Source organism: Pogona vitticeps, chromosome 4, assembly GCF_051106095.1.
Source record: "Pogona vitticeps strain Pit_001003342236 chromosome 4, PviZW2.1, whole genome shotgun sequence".
NCBI classification, from domain to species: domain Eukaryota; kingdom Metazoa; phylum Chordata; class Lepidosauria; order Squamata; family Agamidae; genus Pogona; species Pogona vitticeps.
In genome coordinates, this window is record NC_135786.1 from 2,321,056 (window position 1) to 2,338,057 (window position 17,002).

A 17,002-nucleotide genomic window follows, 5' to 3' on the forward strand; every position below is an offset into this window, starting at 1 on the left:
GGACTTTTCTGGTCTGGGGTGACTGTCTGTCAGTCCAGCTCTAACCAATCATGCCTTCCCTTCCTCTGAACTCAAAGAGAGCCCCGCCTCGCTGCTCAGTGCTTTTCCTCCTCGGTTGTGTGTTGAAGGTAGTGAGTCAGTTTGGAACTATTGCTGAAAGACAGTCCTATCACTGGCTTTCTGTTATCAGTTTTACTGTAAGAAATGAAACTTTTTGTTCTTTCACCCGATAATGCCTCCTAGTGATTTACTGAGACTGTAAGTGCCAATTGATGAGAGAAATGGGGTGGTACAGTCTGGGGAACGTGGAGCTAATTTCTGCTGTTAATCCCTGCAGTTCTGCTGTGCAGCTAGAGGAATCTAACCAAAATTGCCATCTTGATTTAACCTGTCAGATGTGATTCAGAAGACTGTTACCCTTGAAATCAGACACATATAAGCCTGTGAATATCAGTGGGCTTATCCCTACCCAAATCCACCTCCTGAAAAAGTGGAAAGAAATTCTAATACATCTTGCCAGCCAAAACCAGGATATTTATTCAAGGAAGTCTAGGAGACGGAATCCTATTGGGTCTCCTGAGAATGGGGAAAGGGAAAACTGGATGTCGGGGCTTCTTCTCTCTGTGTGCCGGTCGCTCCTCCCTTCTGGTCCCGGAGACTTCTGTGCATCCTCTGGCTCAAAAGCCAACCAAAAGGACACCCTAAGCAAGGGAGGAGAGAAATTTGGTGTAAGCATTCTGTTTCAACACATCCTCCCACACAAGCAATCTGGGGGAAAGAAGCAGAAAAATGGGGCTGCTGTTCAAATTAACCTATTTCTCTCCTCTCTTGTCTCTTTCCAGACAGCTGGATTGCCCCAGGGAGATCTGGGCTCCCCCTCTGGACCCTATCTGCATAAATATTCATTCGTTCTGTCAAAATAGCCATAATTACAATAAATCCTTAAATGCTGAGTACTTCTAAATGTTCCTCAGAATCAGCAGAGATGGAGAAAACGTGCTCAGTGTATCTGAGAGAAACATGTTTCCTCTCCTGGTGGAAACCACTGCTTGAATGCGTTTTCCCTGGGGACTGGGAACGGGGAAATAAAAGCAAAGAGGGGACACAGCCCAGCAACCAGGACCTGCGAGATTCTCCCCTTCCCAAATTTTCCCCACTAATTTCAAGGGAGATGTTTGGAATTCCCAGCAATTGGGACCCATCCGATGGGTGGCTCCTTCTCATCGGAGAAAGGGGACAGGAGCCCTGCTGGTATTAGGCAGCAAATATCAGGGCAAGGGAGGAACCGAGAAGAGAAGAAGCCACTGTCCAATTCATCTCTCACTGAGGGACAGGGTCTGAGAAATCAGCTCCCAAGAAAGTTCACTTTGACATAAACAAACCTTTCCTTTCCATTTGTCCTGTCTTTCCCTATTCATTACCCCCATCTTCTCCATTTACCTCTCCCTGAGCTTTCACTCTGTTGCAAACTGTTTCCAAGAGCCATTTTCCTAATTCTTTAAATTTTTGTGAATTAAATAATTAATTTCTCTCATTTAGTCTCTTATTCTAAAATAGAGAGAGACACACACAGAGAGAAAGTTACAAGCTTTGGAGGGGGCTCCAATTTTTGAGGTTCTATAAAGCTACTTTGGGTTATTCTGCCTTTTATGGGAGCTGTCCAAGGTCCTGATCCCTGTCTAAAATAAGGTCAGCCTGTCGGATGACTACAACCTGGAGTGCCCCCAGAATTGGGGTCACCAACAACCACCTCTTGAAGAAGGTCAGCTTGAGATCACTGTTGCCTTCCCAAAGGACCTGCTGTATCTTTAGGGTTGCTCTTCTCTCTTTCTTACTGGAAGAGGCTATTTTGACATCAGATGCAGCTCTCCTAATCAGTGACATTTTCTTGTGTTCAAGCCATTCTCCCAGGTTCTCAAGAGAGTCAATAAGTTCTCTTCCTCCCTGCCTTTCTTCTCTTACTAACTTTACTTTGAAGAAACAACTGTAAACATCTGTAAAACATGGCCAGGGTATCCTGTCTTTTCACAGCTGTCTCATGCTTTTTTGGATTGTACTCATTCCTTTAGTCCTTCCTCATGGACTGATCTCAGAAATACATATCTGGAACTCTGGACCTTGTTTTCTTGAGAGTGTTAAGCAAGTGGAGTTGGAGAAAGCCAGGATGGTTTGGCTGTCCCTTCAGGGCAATGTTGAAACTTAAATAGTGGGCAGAGGAAGTCTGGTTTAAGTTTCCCCCTGGAAAAGCCATCATCCTTTCACTTTCAGCTCATTCCCTCAATCCAGCACACACAAACATGTTAAAATTACCAACCTCCCTAATAGGGTTGCTTGATCATTCCACTGGAATAATTTCAGTATTACTACTATTTAATGGCAATTCAAAGTAATGGCTTACCTCAATAAAGAAGAACGTGGGATTAATGAGATCAGCGCCAAAGATTGAAGGTATAGGGAATCCAAAAGCAAGGTTGCCTGGAAGTAATCAATCACATTATATCAGGCACTGGAAAGAATGTATTGATTTAGATGGAGGCTGGTCTCAAGCATCAGCTCCTGGGCTTAGACTCTAAATGTGTTTCTGGTCCTGTGAATCAGGGCTACAGAAACTTCTCCTTTCTCTATAATATTTGTTTAACAGCTTTCACCAAACCAGATCCCAAGGCTGTTCATGATTAGGTGGATATATGACTAAAATGCAGTGCATCAAAAGTAACTGTGAAAGGCAGCAGGCCAATAAAACAACTAATAAGACTTTAGTTGCTTTCTAAATACAAACGGTTCTATACGGCATAGGGGGGAAAGGTAAACGGTGGTGCTAGGCATGCCCTCCTAAGCAGAGAATTTCGTTACTGATGCATCATAGTTCTTTCCTTCTCCTCTCATGAAAGACAGTGAAAGGACAAGCACATGACCTCACAGAAGGGGCCTATCTCTGTTTCCTTAGAAGCCAGCCAGATGCCTCCAAAAAACACACAAAGAGGCTGTGGAGTCAACAGCCCCTGCCCACTGCTACCACCCAGCTACTTGAATCCTTCCTGGGGTCTTACTGTTGAAAACTGGCAAAACGGTTTCTCCCAGCAATTTGCCGCAATGGGATTCAAGACTGGAAACCTGCAAGGGAGCAAAGAGGTGGAGAGTGGATATCCAAGCATAAGAAACTGCCCTATGCAGGATCTGACCATAGATCTGTCCAATATTGTCCACAGGGAGCATTCGTAACTCTCCAGTGTTTTAGACAGAGAAAGGTCTCATCCACCCCTACAGGGAGGTTGAAAGGGACTTCCCCCTGCAAAACATGTGCCCCACCACAGAGCTAGCCCCCCTTCCCTGTTTACACTTGTAACATGTAGACATCATTCCCAAAAGGACATCTTTGAGAGGAAGAAGACAATGGCTCAGGAAAGATTAACTTACATCACTGATTCTGGCATCAGAATATATCAGCTCCAGTGCGTTGCTGAAGAACAGAAAAAGACAAGACTGTCAGAATCAAAAATTGTGGCCTTCCAGCTAAAACTGCCAAGTAGCTGCTTTCATGGGTACATGGACAATCCTTGTCACATCTCGCTTTAGCTGAACTCCATCAGCCCCTGACTCAGGCCATGATAAATTCCTCTCCTGAAAATTGCCTTCTGGTGCCTGACAGACGGCTCCTTCTCTCCTCTCCAAAACATGCCTGGAACGCTGACTCTGTTTTGTCCGAGGCCTCTGATTGTGGGTGCCCAGCAAAGCTTTCCAGAATGGAGGATTTTGATGAGGGACCCAGCAGATCCCTTCAAAATAGGTGCAATCCTTCTGGGTGCACAGATAGACTCTTCCAAGAGGATCTGTAAACCATCCCACATGGCAACTTTCCTCCCAAAGCAGGCATTGGAACAGCTTTTCCGTTAGCCTGAGTCGGAGACCCAGATCGGAGAAGCATTTGAAGGCAAATGTCCTCCTATGATGGTTATAAGCAGAAACTCTTGCACTGTTGCCTCTTCTTGCCCAAATCCAATGCTGGATGGGAGTTAGGGGACAGAAAGGAACGTCTTCTTCTTACCCAGTGATGGATACCACAAAGATCACTCTTCCATTCACAAAAGACAGCACAGCACCCAAAGCGACTCTCTGGAAACACAAATTTGAAAACATTTAGCGGAGAGTTTGATCAAAATGAAAGTCCGTCCCCTTCCTTTCAATATGGCAGAAACCAGTGGCGTTGGGGGCACTTTTGGTGCTGAGCAAAGCATCCTGTCATCCAGAAGGTGCTACTTACGCTTCTCACGACGAGGACGGAATAGGTAGATCCATCCGCATTTCTGATGAAAAACTCAATTTTGGCAGTGACAGTGATGACGATGCCGTTGGGTCCGAAAACTGCCTCTGGATACATTTCAGTGGAAATTCGAATGTTCAAGACACCCTGGCAGGAAAAATGAGATACACATCCAATCATCACTCCAGTTTCTAAAGAAGAAGAGCTAAAACGGGTAGGGGGATTGTTTTGCACACACCCCCAACACCCACCCACACCCGCTCTGGGATTAGTCCCCAAATGAACATCACATACCGCAGAGACGATTGCTTGGTTCTGAAAAGAAAAGGGGAAAAGAGGATACTCAATACAGAATCTAAGATTTGTATTCTCTTCCCAGAGAGTTGTCGTCCTGGGAAAATAACATGGCAGTCAAGAGATGGGCCATATTGGGTTTTCATGGGGTGTGTGTGTACACCTTGTTCTTTTCTAAGGTTCCAAAATTCTCTTAAACTGGTCATTCCCCCTTTTAAAGGTCATAAATGTTTTCACCCTAATCTCACAGGTTCTGCCCTGAACCTCAAAAGGATCCCTAAAACACAAAAGGAGGTTTGGCAAAAGTCTGCCACATTTTGTGAGTCTCTCCCCCACACACACACACACACACACACACACACACCAACTTCAATGGAGGGGCAGGATCTAAGCATCCACTTTTCCCTGCCAAAGCTCTTTGGTTGGTGGGTTATTTTATTTGCTGCCTTTCTCTCAATAAGGGAACCCAAGGCACTCGCAATATTAAAGGCAAGAGAATTGAAAGCATGTTAAGTTAAAAATTAAATAACCATTAAACTGTATGCTAATTAAAATGCAATTGAGTAACTAAAAGCAAGTAAACATTTAAAACGATCTTCACTCTAAGAAGGCACTCAGGGATTCAGCCATGATGGTCGAAAGCGTGCCTGAAGAGATGCATCTTCTGGTGTCGGCAGAAGGATAAAAAGGAGGGAGAGCCTTCCATAACCTGGAAGTGGCCACAGAGAAAGCCCTCTCCCGTGTCCCCATCAGCCATGCCTGGTAGAAGGACCTCCTCTGATAATCTTAAATGCTGAATAGGCTTGTATGGGGAGATACGGTCCTTCAGATATTCTGCCAGGATTTCTTGCAAAAAAATTAGAGTTTCAGCGGGCAATGTTTTCCCCACATCTAACAATGGAGGGAACCTGCCTTTTGAATTTCCGCCTACTCTTAAATGCATTGAGCATCTCTTAGGGGAAAAACTGTTGGCAACTGTATAATAGGAATTAGAAGAAAGGGTCCCCCAGAAAGAGGGGGGTTCCTGCATGTGAGCCATTGCATCACGTTCTTTTGGAAACTGACCCTTCAGGCGCCTGGTTTTGCAGTGGCCGAGCATGAAAGCAATGGGATTCATGCCAAGCTGGGCTTCTAAGAACTCACTCACCTCAAGGGGTACAACAAGCAAAATGGCATTCCTCAGATCATCGGCTCCACTGAACTGTTTTGGAAAGTAGGGAGGGGGAAAAAAACATTACATTAGATGGAACTGGAGACTCATCTCCTCATTATGCGTATAAAGTCTCAACAACAGGAAAGCATTATGCATTCTAAGCAATTGGCATGAAATGGTTGTGCAGTTAGTTGAATTAAAAACTCTGTGGAAAATACACCATTCTTCTGGGAAGTCTGCAATTCTCTTATGACCCAGATGTTGCATTTGACCAAACTGACTTTCTCCTGGTCTGAAGAATCCTGCCTGCCTTTGAAGCATGTGTTCTGGTTGTAAAATCCTCTCATTTGCAACTTCTAACCATTAGGTCAACTTGCCAACGCCTACTCACTTTGTCAGGGGTGCAGGGCAGTTCAAAGGAATCTTTTGGAGCAAAAATAAATAGCAGAATGTTGATGAGTGCTGGATGGAAAGCATGGACGTGCTTGAAGTTACCGAGGGGAGGCACATTGATGGAGCCAGCTAAGTCAGGAATGGAGAGAATCCCTTGGCCCGGCACCTCAACATTGATCTAGAAAAGAGCAGAAAATGGCTGCCTGTTTTATCTTCCTTTAGAAATATGGGTGGACATTGGACTGACTCTGAGGTTTAGTGCTAACAGGGTTGGAGGGTGAACAGAAGAGGGATATCCCTCTTTTGTCAACTTCATTGATACTTACATATAAATTTATATTAGTGTAGCCATCAGAGACAACAGGCAGACTTCCCAGCATAAACCTCAGAGTTGCAAAAGGTCCCAAGGGAAAAGCCACTAAGAGGAAAAAAGAACAAGCTATGCAGTCAAGGCACCCCCAGAGGGGCTCTTTCTGAAACCACCCTGTTGGTTCCTCCCTATTTTCCTTGGCCTTTAGGTAAAGGTAAAGGTTCCCCTTGATATTTAGTCCAGTCGTGTCCGACCTTAGGGCGTGGTGCTCATCCCCATCACCAAGCCGTAGAGCAAGCGTTTTGTTTCCATGGTTACGTGGCCAGGGCGACTAGACATGGAACACTGTTGCCTTCCCACCGAGGTGGTACCTATTTGTCGACTCACATTTTTGCATGCTTTCGAACGGTTAGGTTGGCAGGAGCTGGGACAAGTGACTTACGACTGCTGGTCTTCTGATCTTACAGCACAGAGGCTTCTGCAGTTTAACCTGCAGTGCCACCACATCCCTTAGCCGTTAGAGATGGGCACAATCGTTGGTTCAGAGGTTTGTGCTGGTTCGTGCTGTGCTTTCTCAACCCTTTCATAGCTGGCTGGATCACCAGCAGGGGCTCCCATGCCCCACCTCCTTGGCTGGTTGCCCACTCAGAAGGGCAGGGAAGCCCATGCTCCTACCAAAGACTGATTGAGCAGCCAAAGGAGAAGAACAGGAGCATGCTCTGCCTGGTGAGTGGGTCTTTGGCTGGGGAGGTGGGGGGAGGGGGAAAATGTGCAACACCAGCATGGTGCCATGCATACAAACTGGCATGACTTCCAAACCAAGGTTCATGACCATCTCTAGGATAGGCTATTCCTTCCTGCAAGTAACCAAGACCTTGTTGGAGTTTTATTTACAACCTTGTATGCTCTGTATGGGTTGAGTGAGTGGGGAGGGACTTTTCTGCGCCATGCCGATTGTCTACCTATCCAACACTAACCAATCGTTTCTTCTAACCTTTGAAATTCAGAGAGAGCCTTGAAGAGAATCCCTGTGCTTTCTTTGTTATGTTTTCCCTCTCTCTTATTTTGGTCAGTGGCAGTTGGTTGTGTTCCGGTGGATCTGTTTGCTAGAATGTGTGCAGTAAAGCAAGTAATATACAGCAAGTCTGTGATTTCAAGCAAGTAACTTTTTTTTTCATTCGTTCTCCTACAAATGTCTCAGAGCGCATTATTGAGACTTTAAGAAAGAAGTGGGCTATTTGGGGAAGTGGAAGCTATTCTCTTTTGTGAGTGTATGGAATTCTACTATATATCAAAAAAGAGAATTTTATCAGAACTTCCAAAGCCTGCAACCACCATAAGCAGACCTCAGCTTAGAAGTAAATGAGGAGAGTGCTGAGGAATGAAATGGGAAAAGCTGTTTAGATGACTGATCACAAGAAGGTAAAAGGGAAGAGGTTTGATGTGCTTTTACTCCGCTACACAAACGAAGACCAACTGTATAATCCACTTATCTGTGCCAGGTATTATGGCTATCCAGAAGCAGTATTCTAGAACACACAGGAAAGGTCAGTCAACAGGGTGTTAAAGTATTTCGTTTTTATCATCCAGAGTAAGAGGTGTAAGACAGCATCAAGCCTTACCATTCACCGTGTCCAAGAAGAGGGATTTGACCAAGTTGAAGACCGTCTGCACCACGCCACATAACTGCAGGACAAAAAATGAGGATCAAACTATGAGAAAGGCCACACACACCCCTGGAAGCTTGCCTGGTCCAGGATTTGAACTTGTTCCTTCAGAAGAAGCAAGCCTAAAGGCAGGGGCACCCGCCCCTTCACGTATGACACGGTGGTGAAGGGTGGGTGTCCCGCCCACATCTGGAGACCAGATCCCTTGGTTGCCATGCCTTTCCCTCAGTAGATCAGTTGCCCAGCTTTGACACAGGTTCTGAGCTGACCTCGCGCCAAACTGACGGGTGGGTGGGAGGCTGGGAACATGTGGAGCGCATTTTTATTACTTTTTAGGAACTGTATCCTTTTTTTCTACGTTAAAATAGAGGCCTACATGAACAAACCACCAAAAAATGCTTAAGAAGAGAAAACAAACAGCAGAAAGTATCAAGCATCAATATTAAAAGTAGACATGGTCTAGAGGGGCGGAGTAAAAATCAAATAAATAAATAAATAAATAAATAAAAATAATCCACTCAGCAGCAAGGAGACCAGTAGGGAACTTTCGGTTGGAAAAAAAAAAAGTCAGCCCTCACCAGAGATGGGCAATGGGAAGGCTTTGGACTACAGCTCTCATCATCCCCAGGTATGACCATCCTGGCTGGGGATGCTGGGAGTTGTTACCATGGCGTGTGTTTTTTTTAAGAGTGGGTTTAGCCAGGAACCTCAAGACAGGAGCTACTTAACCCAGGTGCCACAACTGAGAAAGATCTCTCCACCATGCCAAACAGTTGCCCTGGAGACGGGGGGTACAAGAGGCAGCAGGGCCGCTGGGACCAGCAGGCTTCCAGAGTCCAGGATTAACCCACAAAGCATGATGGGGTGCACAGAGTTGTGGGTTGTCCCTTTGGTCAGGAAGGAGGCTTTAGCCCTTTCTGGTTCCTGCCATCCAGCAGCTGATATTCAATGTCCCTGAATCTGAACAGCCGTCCTGTGTAACATCAGCAGCAAGAAGCTTCCTCAGCTCTCTTGATAACATGTTTTTTGGAAGCAGAAGAAACAGCCATTGTGACCTCTACTGAAAACAGTCCTTCCTCTCTTCTCAGGCACATTTAGATTTTAGAGCCATGCATACCCTTTTATTATCCATTCATTCCCTTCCCTCCATCTAGCAGTATATTTTGTAGGACTGTGTGAGCTCTTGGTTCAGATTTTGTGAATGTCTGCTAACTCCTAACAGAGCACAGCAGAGGAATAAAACTGAGACCAACCCCAGGAACAGGAAGAGCTAACAAGAGATTGATGGGGAAGAGGTAGTTGGGAAAGGTAGTAAAGAAAGAGTCTACTGGAGGGAGAGACAACCCTGATGGTTGATGGGGATTTCAGAGGGAATTGACCTGGCAGGGTGAGTTTGTTACCATTCTTAAAGCAGGCTCCATTTTTCAGCGCTGCCCCATTCAAAGGTTCTCAACATAAACACATTCTTCCTTTTCAATCAGATAACAGTCTGACACAATCATTTCATCTGTGGACTTACCTTGAGGTTTATGTCAGCAATGAGGGAGTTCCGTATTGTATCCACGAGTGATGTTGTAAGTGTGCTGCAATATAAAACAAGAAGCCCATGAAAACTGGTTTTATTGCGCACACATTGTTCCAGCCGGAATAGGACTGTGTGAGCTGTTGGTTCCAATTGTGTGAATGTTTGCTGACTGCTAAGAAAGCATAGTAGAGAAATACATAAAACTCAGGTAAACCCCGCAAAGTGATCAGGGAGAGCTAACAGGAGGTTGATGGTGGAGAGGTAGTTAGGAAAGGTAGTGAAGAAAGAGTCTAGTGGAGAAAGAGACAAAAGAAAAGGAGAAACCGAGGGGAAAAGAAGGCACAGAGAGCACAGCAGAGGAATAAAATGGAAATAGACTCAAGGGAGTGAGCGAACAGGGAGAGTAAACAGGAGTTTGATGGGGAAGTTTTAGCAAGGGGGAGACCCTAACAATTTTTTTTGTTTCTCAATATAGTTATATATTAGTGGATATTCCCTGCATACTTCAAGGCAGACATGAAATAGCAAGGGGCATTCATAGACAAATAGAACAAAGTAAAAAAGCTAACAAGGATTATGGAAAGAAGTGACATGTCAGTAGTCGTGGCAGGAAGAGACATTGCGGTGGTGGTGACCTGCAAGGTATGCGCACTCTTTGCCTCGGTGCCTGTGAACAGCACAACATACATCTGCAGCAAATACAAATTGGTCACATTGATGGGAAAGGAAGTGAGAGAACTGGAGCAGAGAGTGGCCAGACTTAAGGCTATAAGAGAAGATGCAAAATGCCGATGCAGAACTCTCAAGCAGCCACCACCACCAAGGGAGGCCCTGATGGAGGAAGAACAGCAAGAGAAAGCAGGGGAGGAGAACACAGAGAAGAACCAACACAGGGGAAGCACCCTGGAAAAGAGTTCCAGCCAAGAGCCAAAGAAGGAGAAGACACCCTTCATCAGGGGAACTGCAAAACCACTTTCAGGTACGTGAAGAGGAGTCTCCCGGACAGCATGCAGAGGAAGACGTACAGGAGACCCTGCAAGGAGAACCTGAGAGGGGCTGAAACTGAGACACTCAGAGGCACTGAACCCACACCTTACAAAAAGAAGAGAAAAGCAATTGTGATCCCATGCAGGAGACACTGTCCTGCATGGGATTAAAACTGGAATATGCCAGGCAGATCCATGTACCCGTCACGTATGCTGACTCCCTGGAGGACAGATTAGAGATGTGACAGAATGGTTGCCATCTCTCATCAAAACCACCTATGCCTATCCCTTTCTTCTCATCCACATGGGAACAAACAACATAGCCAAGAGGAACTACAGAGAAATCACATCAGACACTCTGGGAAGAAAATCCAAGGATTTGGGGGCCCACGTCGTCTTCTCGTCCATCCCACCAAGTACTCAGAAGAGGAACAGAAAGGGAAAGAAAAATTCTCCGGGAGAATGACTGGCTACAAGAGGGATCCCAATGTGAGGGATTTGGTTTTGGGGACCGCAGTCTGAGCCTCCTAGAAGATGGGCTGCTGGCAAGAGACGGGTTGCACCTCACAGGGACTGGAAGGAATGTGTTTGCTCATGAAGCATGAAGAGACCTACCTCATCAGGAGGGCTTTAAACTGAACTGGAAGGGGGAGGGAGATGCGAGCTCAGAGGTAAAGACAGGTGAAGGCTTATCGCCTATAAGAGGAACAAATCAAGCACCACTAACGAGGCCCAATAATATTCTTCATTAAAATGTCTGAATGAAGGAAAGCAGACCACAAATCACATTATCTCCTGGGTCTATAGATGAATGCCAGGAGTATGGGAAACAAGCAAGAACCAAAAATCTTAGTTCAAGGTGGTAAATATAATTTTATAGGAAACCTGAATCTCAGTGGAGTGACTTCCATGACTGGAATACAGCAACTGAAGGATATAAATGGTTTTTTAAAAAAATGTCTAGAAAGGAAGATGAAGCGGCGTGGTGGTGGTTGTCCAAAGAGGGAGTTGCCCACGGCACATAATTCTAATGGGCCCCAAATTTCAGCCCTGCCATGGAGCCATTGGGTGAGGTGGAATGCACAGAGGCCTCACCTCTCCTCATTTCTGGCTGTGACTGCCTGTCCATTTCTCCCTCTGGGCAGGCAGCCACTGAGTAGACCCACCTCCTTGGAGAGGGTGGTCTAGAGAGCGAAGGGCGGCCCAGAGAAACCCACTCTCCCTGCCTCAGCATAAGCAAACCAGGCAGGCAGGCCACGTGGAGGAGGCAGAGAGGGGAGAGGGCTCTGCTAGTGCTAAGCCCCCTCCCCTACCACTGCCCAAGGTGACCTCGAAGGGGAGCAATACTTGACCTGGGGGGCCGGCAACCCACGCTATGCCACTGGCCAGAAACAAATATTCTTGAACGGAAATACAAGAGGATGAACTTTTATGTCCCATTGAGACCATCTGGATCATTCCAATATGAGCAAAAACCGAAAGGGGGGGAAAGTAGTCGGGGTCTACTGCCAGCCACCCTAACAAGGAGAAGATGCAGATGATACATTTGAAAAACAAACTGCAAGCATTTCAAAGAAACATAATATTGTGGTCATGGGAGATTTCAGTTATCTTTCTCTTAGAGGGCACGTTCTGTCAAACATGGACCTTGAAAGAAATTGCTGGCTTCTGTGGATGATCATTTTCTTCTCCAAAAATGGAAGGAAGAAACCAGAGGAGTAGCTATCTTTGACTTGAATCTAACCAATAGAGATGGTTTAGTGGAAGAACTAGCAAGAGGAAGACTTGGGTGGGTAGGGGAACTGACTGTGTTCTGCCTGGCTTTGTGATTTCAGAGGAAACTAAACAAAACAAGCAAATCATATAGGAGGTGGAAGGAAGGCCCAGTCAGGTCACAAATGGAGAGAACAGACAAGTAGCAAAGAATTGCATGGATGGAGATAGGAGGCAAAGTTGCAAATGAGCTGAGGTTAGCAAGAGACACTAAAAGCAACAAAAAAAAAATCAGTTTTCAGTTATATGCATAGCAAAAGACAGAGAAAAGAAACATCAGCTCAGCTGCCCAGAGGGGATAGAAAAATAACAACAGATGACACTGAAAAGGCAAAACTACTCAATTTGTACTTTACCAACAGTCTAGCTTTGCACAAATCATAGTGAAGATACGATCATTTTAGTCCCATCCATCAGAAACAGGACAAGTTATATGAGGCTGATCCAAGGTTTATTGTCATTTTGATGGGATGGGAAAGGAAGACGTGTCAGGCCAGTGGCTCAGCCAGACCGAGAAGAGACGGGAGGTGGAGACCGGGCCCTTCAGCCTTACAGAGTTCTTTGGCAGGACCCAGTTCCTTTTGCATGAGAAGAACTTGGACAACAGCTGCTTCACCCCAACAAGCAACAACGGTAGGCAACTTTTTATCAAAAAAGGCGCCAATACTCACGTGCCCAAGATGTTGATTTTAATAGCTCCAAAATCAGCGCCACATTCGTGAAAGAAGAAATCGAAGGACCCACTCTGGAAGTTTATAAATGAATATTTGACTCGGGTCGTCAGTTCCAGTGAGATGCTGACCAGGTTCGAGAAATCAAGCAGGCTGCAAAGAGACACGCAAGAAAGAAAGAGACTCCTTCACAATTTCTCACTCCCCGGGCAGCTTTCATGAATGAAAAAAAAAAAAAAAAAAAAAAAAAAAAAAAGCCAGAAAGCATCAAAGACACATATGCTTTTTTTACACTGAATGTTCTATGTTAGTCTGTTTCACCAAAAACAAATTAAAAATGTAAAAATAGTAGCATACCTCACATGTTGAGCTTGCAAAGTTACTTTTTAAATATATCTAATTAAGGTATCCTTTCAAGCCCCCTCATCTCATTACCCTTATCATTGATTACAACAGAATTGGAAAAAGTCTTATTACATTAGTTATTCCTTTTTTTAAAAGATCATTTAAAAAACTAGAAGAACGCGTCAGGACTATACCCAGAAAATAATGTTGTTGGAACGACTGTGTTAATTTTGTAGTGTCCTATAATTACACTTTTGTTACAAGCATCCAAAAGATAGCAAGCCACAGTTGACAACATTACTTCTAATACTTTACTTCCAAACTCTGCTAAAATAGCAAATGAATCCCTGAATCTCTTACCTTGGTCATCATGAACCATGATTTGGAGTGCATACCATGAAAATGGGCTACGGTTTTCTCGACTTTAAAAAAAATTAATGCATGACCAACAACATAGAAACCAATAAAGGGAACTTCACTTGGAGGGTTAGAATCTCTCCTTGGGTGCAGTCAGATGGCAAGATGGCTTACGCTTTGGACCACTTGTGCCATAGTCCAGTACAAACTCTTTTCTGGTGACCAGAGGACAGACAGGACATTGCCAACCTGCCTGACCATGCTCTGGGCCCAGTCTGGACCTTCTGCCTCCAGAGGCGGGCATTTCCTTCTTTTGAAGCAAGGCTGGTGTGAAGAGGGGAAAAGTTGCCTATGCACAGAAGGGGATCCATCCCAATCCAGTGTGGTCCAACATGATCCTAGGGCACCATCGGATCAACCCTTTAATTGGTTCCTTGCCTTTTACTGACAACGTCTGCTTTTTTCAGATCAAAAACGGGAAGGGAGGAAAAGGCTGTGGAAACTCTCCAGCCACCTTACTCACGTGTGGCCAGAGATTTCCAAACGGATGGAGACAGAGAGAAGACAGCCTGATACGTCTGGTGAAAATACTTCTTGAACACCGGTAATTTCGAGGTTCACAATTCTAAGCCTGAGAAGAGAGATTAGCACACAGTGAGAAAGAGGAGGCAAACCAGAAAAAGAACAGTAGCAGAGCCGTAGATGGCCCCATCTCTTGCATTCAGTCAAGAGGTATGACCGAAGATGTTTTCTATGGTCTCTGCAAGACTTCTGGCTTGAAGGGGTCCTGAGGGTCCTACCCTGCACATACCTCTAATGTCCCATTGCTCCCTGCAACCTGCATGGTCCCATTGTGAGAAGACTGGAGGGGTCCTCCAAGACAGCAAGAGCAAAACCTCTCCATTTCCCAAATGTCTCTAGTTTGCTACTTACCCAGCGATGCTATTGAGCAGACCGAGGAGTCCTCCAATGCTGATGTCAGAAAACGGTATCCCTTTCAACTGATTCAGGAGAAGCTCATCACGCAGAATGGCCTTTTTGATGACTGAAAGGTGAATAAGACACGACGAGTCTATTTTTTTCTCCTTGCCTGCTGCTGGAACAGCCCCCAGCTGGTTCATGGTTGGGCCATCATGCCAGGATTCCCTGCTTCCCACTCCAGACCAGAGCTTGAAATCCTTATGGTTTTTTTTTGGGGGGGGGGTCTGCAACCCCTAGCATCTCCAACCACTAATGGATCATTTACTTATTTCAAATATTTATGTACCACCCAACTTAGTGACAAGTACTACTCTGGGCAATAAATTAAAGAATTAACCCATGATACCCAGCATCCATTACCAAAACCATTAAAAGTTCAAACAAAAAAAACAGCACCTAATGAAACCTAAATAGTAATGGCAGGACCTAGTAACACATGTCCAGAACTAACCCAGGGGATTTAGGTCTTTAAAGGCTTCTTTGGCATCCTCTTGAAGTCTTTACACGCAACTCTTCTGAGCTGTGTGCTCCCTAGACAACAGCAATTACATCAACCCTATAAGGCTTGGGAGACAAGTCCCTGCTTAAGTGGTACCGAATTCATAGAAAGCACAAAGAGAGAAGGTGGATGATGATGGAAGCACACAATTGAGAGGTGAAAGGATTTTGACTAGCTAGCAAGTTCTTCGACCTTGGAAAAATAAGGAGGCAGGAAGTACAGGACAGGCTGATGATTCCACTATTAGAGAAAACAGCCCCCCCCCCAGACAAGCAGGGAATTCAGTGTGATAATTTATAGGTAGGCTTTGATGGACAAAAAGAGAGAAAGAGAAAGACCAAGAGCAAGAGGAGAAAGACCTCACGTTGGCCTAGCTCAGGATGAACTTGGAACAACACAGTTCTTAGCCATTGGGCTACCGGCCCACGTCATGCTGAACTTAGTCCTTTTTGTTGCCGCGACAAGGAAAATCCTTGGCCCAGAAGAGAAAGTAGCAGGACCAAGTAAATTTGTTTATCTTCTTACAGCTGAGAAAATACAAAGGCCGTGTTCATGATGGGACATTTTGCAGTTTCACGCATTGGCCTTGAGGTCTTCAGTAGGATGCTGGCTGTCCATTAATACTCTGTCTACAGGCATTGGTTTAGTACCAATCAAGTGAATGAGGTTAAATGAGGAGGCATTCCTTCACAGCTACACAAAGGGACATCATCCCTCTGCATTTGCCAGATATGCTGGCATGAGAATATGAGCCTCCTGGATAGCTCAGTGGCTTAGGCATCTGGATGCAGAGTTCAATTCCCCATTGTGCCTCCTTGGCAGGAGCTGGACTTGATGATGATGATCCTCCTCATCATCATCATCATCATCATCGTTGTGAAGAAAGAAACCTAGCCTGAAACACAGAAGACTGGCTCAGCCCTCGGATGTACGGCATCAACGTCCCTTCTCAGAAGCAGTCCTGTGATGGGAAAGCACCAATAAAATATTGCTAACCAAAGCTAGATTTTTGATGGCTGAAACAGCCGATGGTCTAACCTGTTCCTATTTCCCAGGCTCTCATGAAGATAATAAGAAAACTGGCCCTCCACCCCTTCTCTCTCCCTGTATCTCCTCATAGACAAACCACCCACGTTTGCACTTGGCGGGTGACACTAAGCAACTGGTGCCCTTCAGGGGCAATATTGGTAGAAGCGTCTGATGGAGAAATGGTAGCATACGAGGACACCACAGGTTTCCTTACGGTTTGCTGATTCTGGTGAACTTATAACCGATCGGCTTCCATATGGTTTTCCTTCGGAGGCGCTCAGCAGGCCGCACACGACAGCCAGCCCCAGAATCTTCCACATCTTCCTCTTCTCACACCTGCCGGGAAAAGTACTTCTTAGTGCAACCTACACAAGGAAAGAACCATCCTCTGTCATTTAAGTGTGAATGATAACCTGAGGTTTTGGGGGGCATTACCCTATTCTGAGTTTACTGTAATTGTTTATGTAGAAGTTGCCTGACACTTTTATCTCCTCCTTGTTTTATTTATTTTTAGTTACTTATATAAATTATTTTAACCCACATGTTTTCTTTTAAAAAGACAAATAGCGGCTTACAACAATTAGAAGACCATATATAGGCTAATAACAGTGAGTACGCAATACTAAAAAAGTCCATGATTACAATACCAAAAAACACTAAAACACATTGAATGCCAGTTTAGGGATCACCACAGTTGCCTTGGTTTCAGTTGACACATCCCCTGATTCTAAAGAACATCTCCCATAACTTTATCTCCC

At 45.1% G+C, this 17,002-nt stretch overlaps 1 protein-coding gene across 2 annotated transcripts; it reads right to left on the bottom strand.

Moving 5' to 3' along the window:
* Positions 1-513: 513 nt before the first annotated feature.
* LOC110090902 (uncharacterized) lies at positions 514-13,285 on the bottom strand. Of its 2 annotated transcripts, XM_072996498.2 has the most exons (13): positions 13,034-13,285; positions 9,598-9,661; positions 8,034-8,097; positions 6,428-6,519; positions 6,100-6,279; positions 5,703-5,756; positions 4,556-4,576; positions 4,262-4,408; positions 4,046-4,113; positions 3,418-3,460; positions 3,051-3,114; positions 2,399-2,475; positions 514-701 (listed from the first exon to the last, which is right to left on the bottom strand). In XM_072996498.2, exons 4-13 carry the CDS (start codon positions 6,479-6,481, stop codon positions 678-680), a joined length of 732 nt encoding a protein of 243 aa, XP_072852599.2. In that variant the 5' UTR covers positions 6,482-6,519; positions 8,034-8,097; positions 9,598-9,661; positions 13,034-13,285; the 3' UTR covers positions 514-677. The 2 variants fall into 2 exon arrangements, with proteins under 2 accessions (XP_072852599.2, XP_078248385.1); XM_078392259.1 differs by lacking the exons at positions 8,034-8,097; positions 9,598-9,661; positions 13,034-13,285 and having other exon boundaries at positions 6,428-6,690.
* Between the last annotated feature and the right edge of the window lie 3,717 nt (positions 13,286-17,002).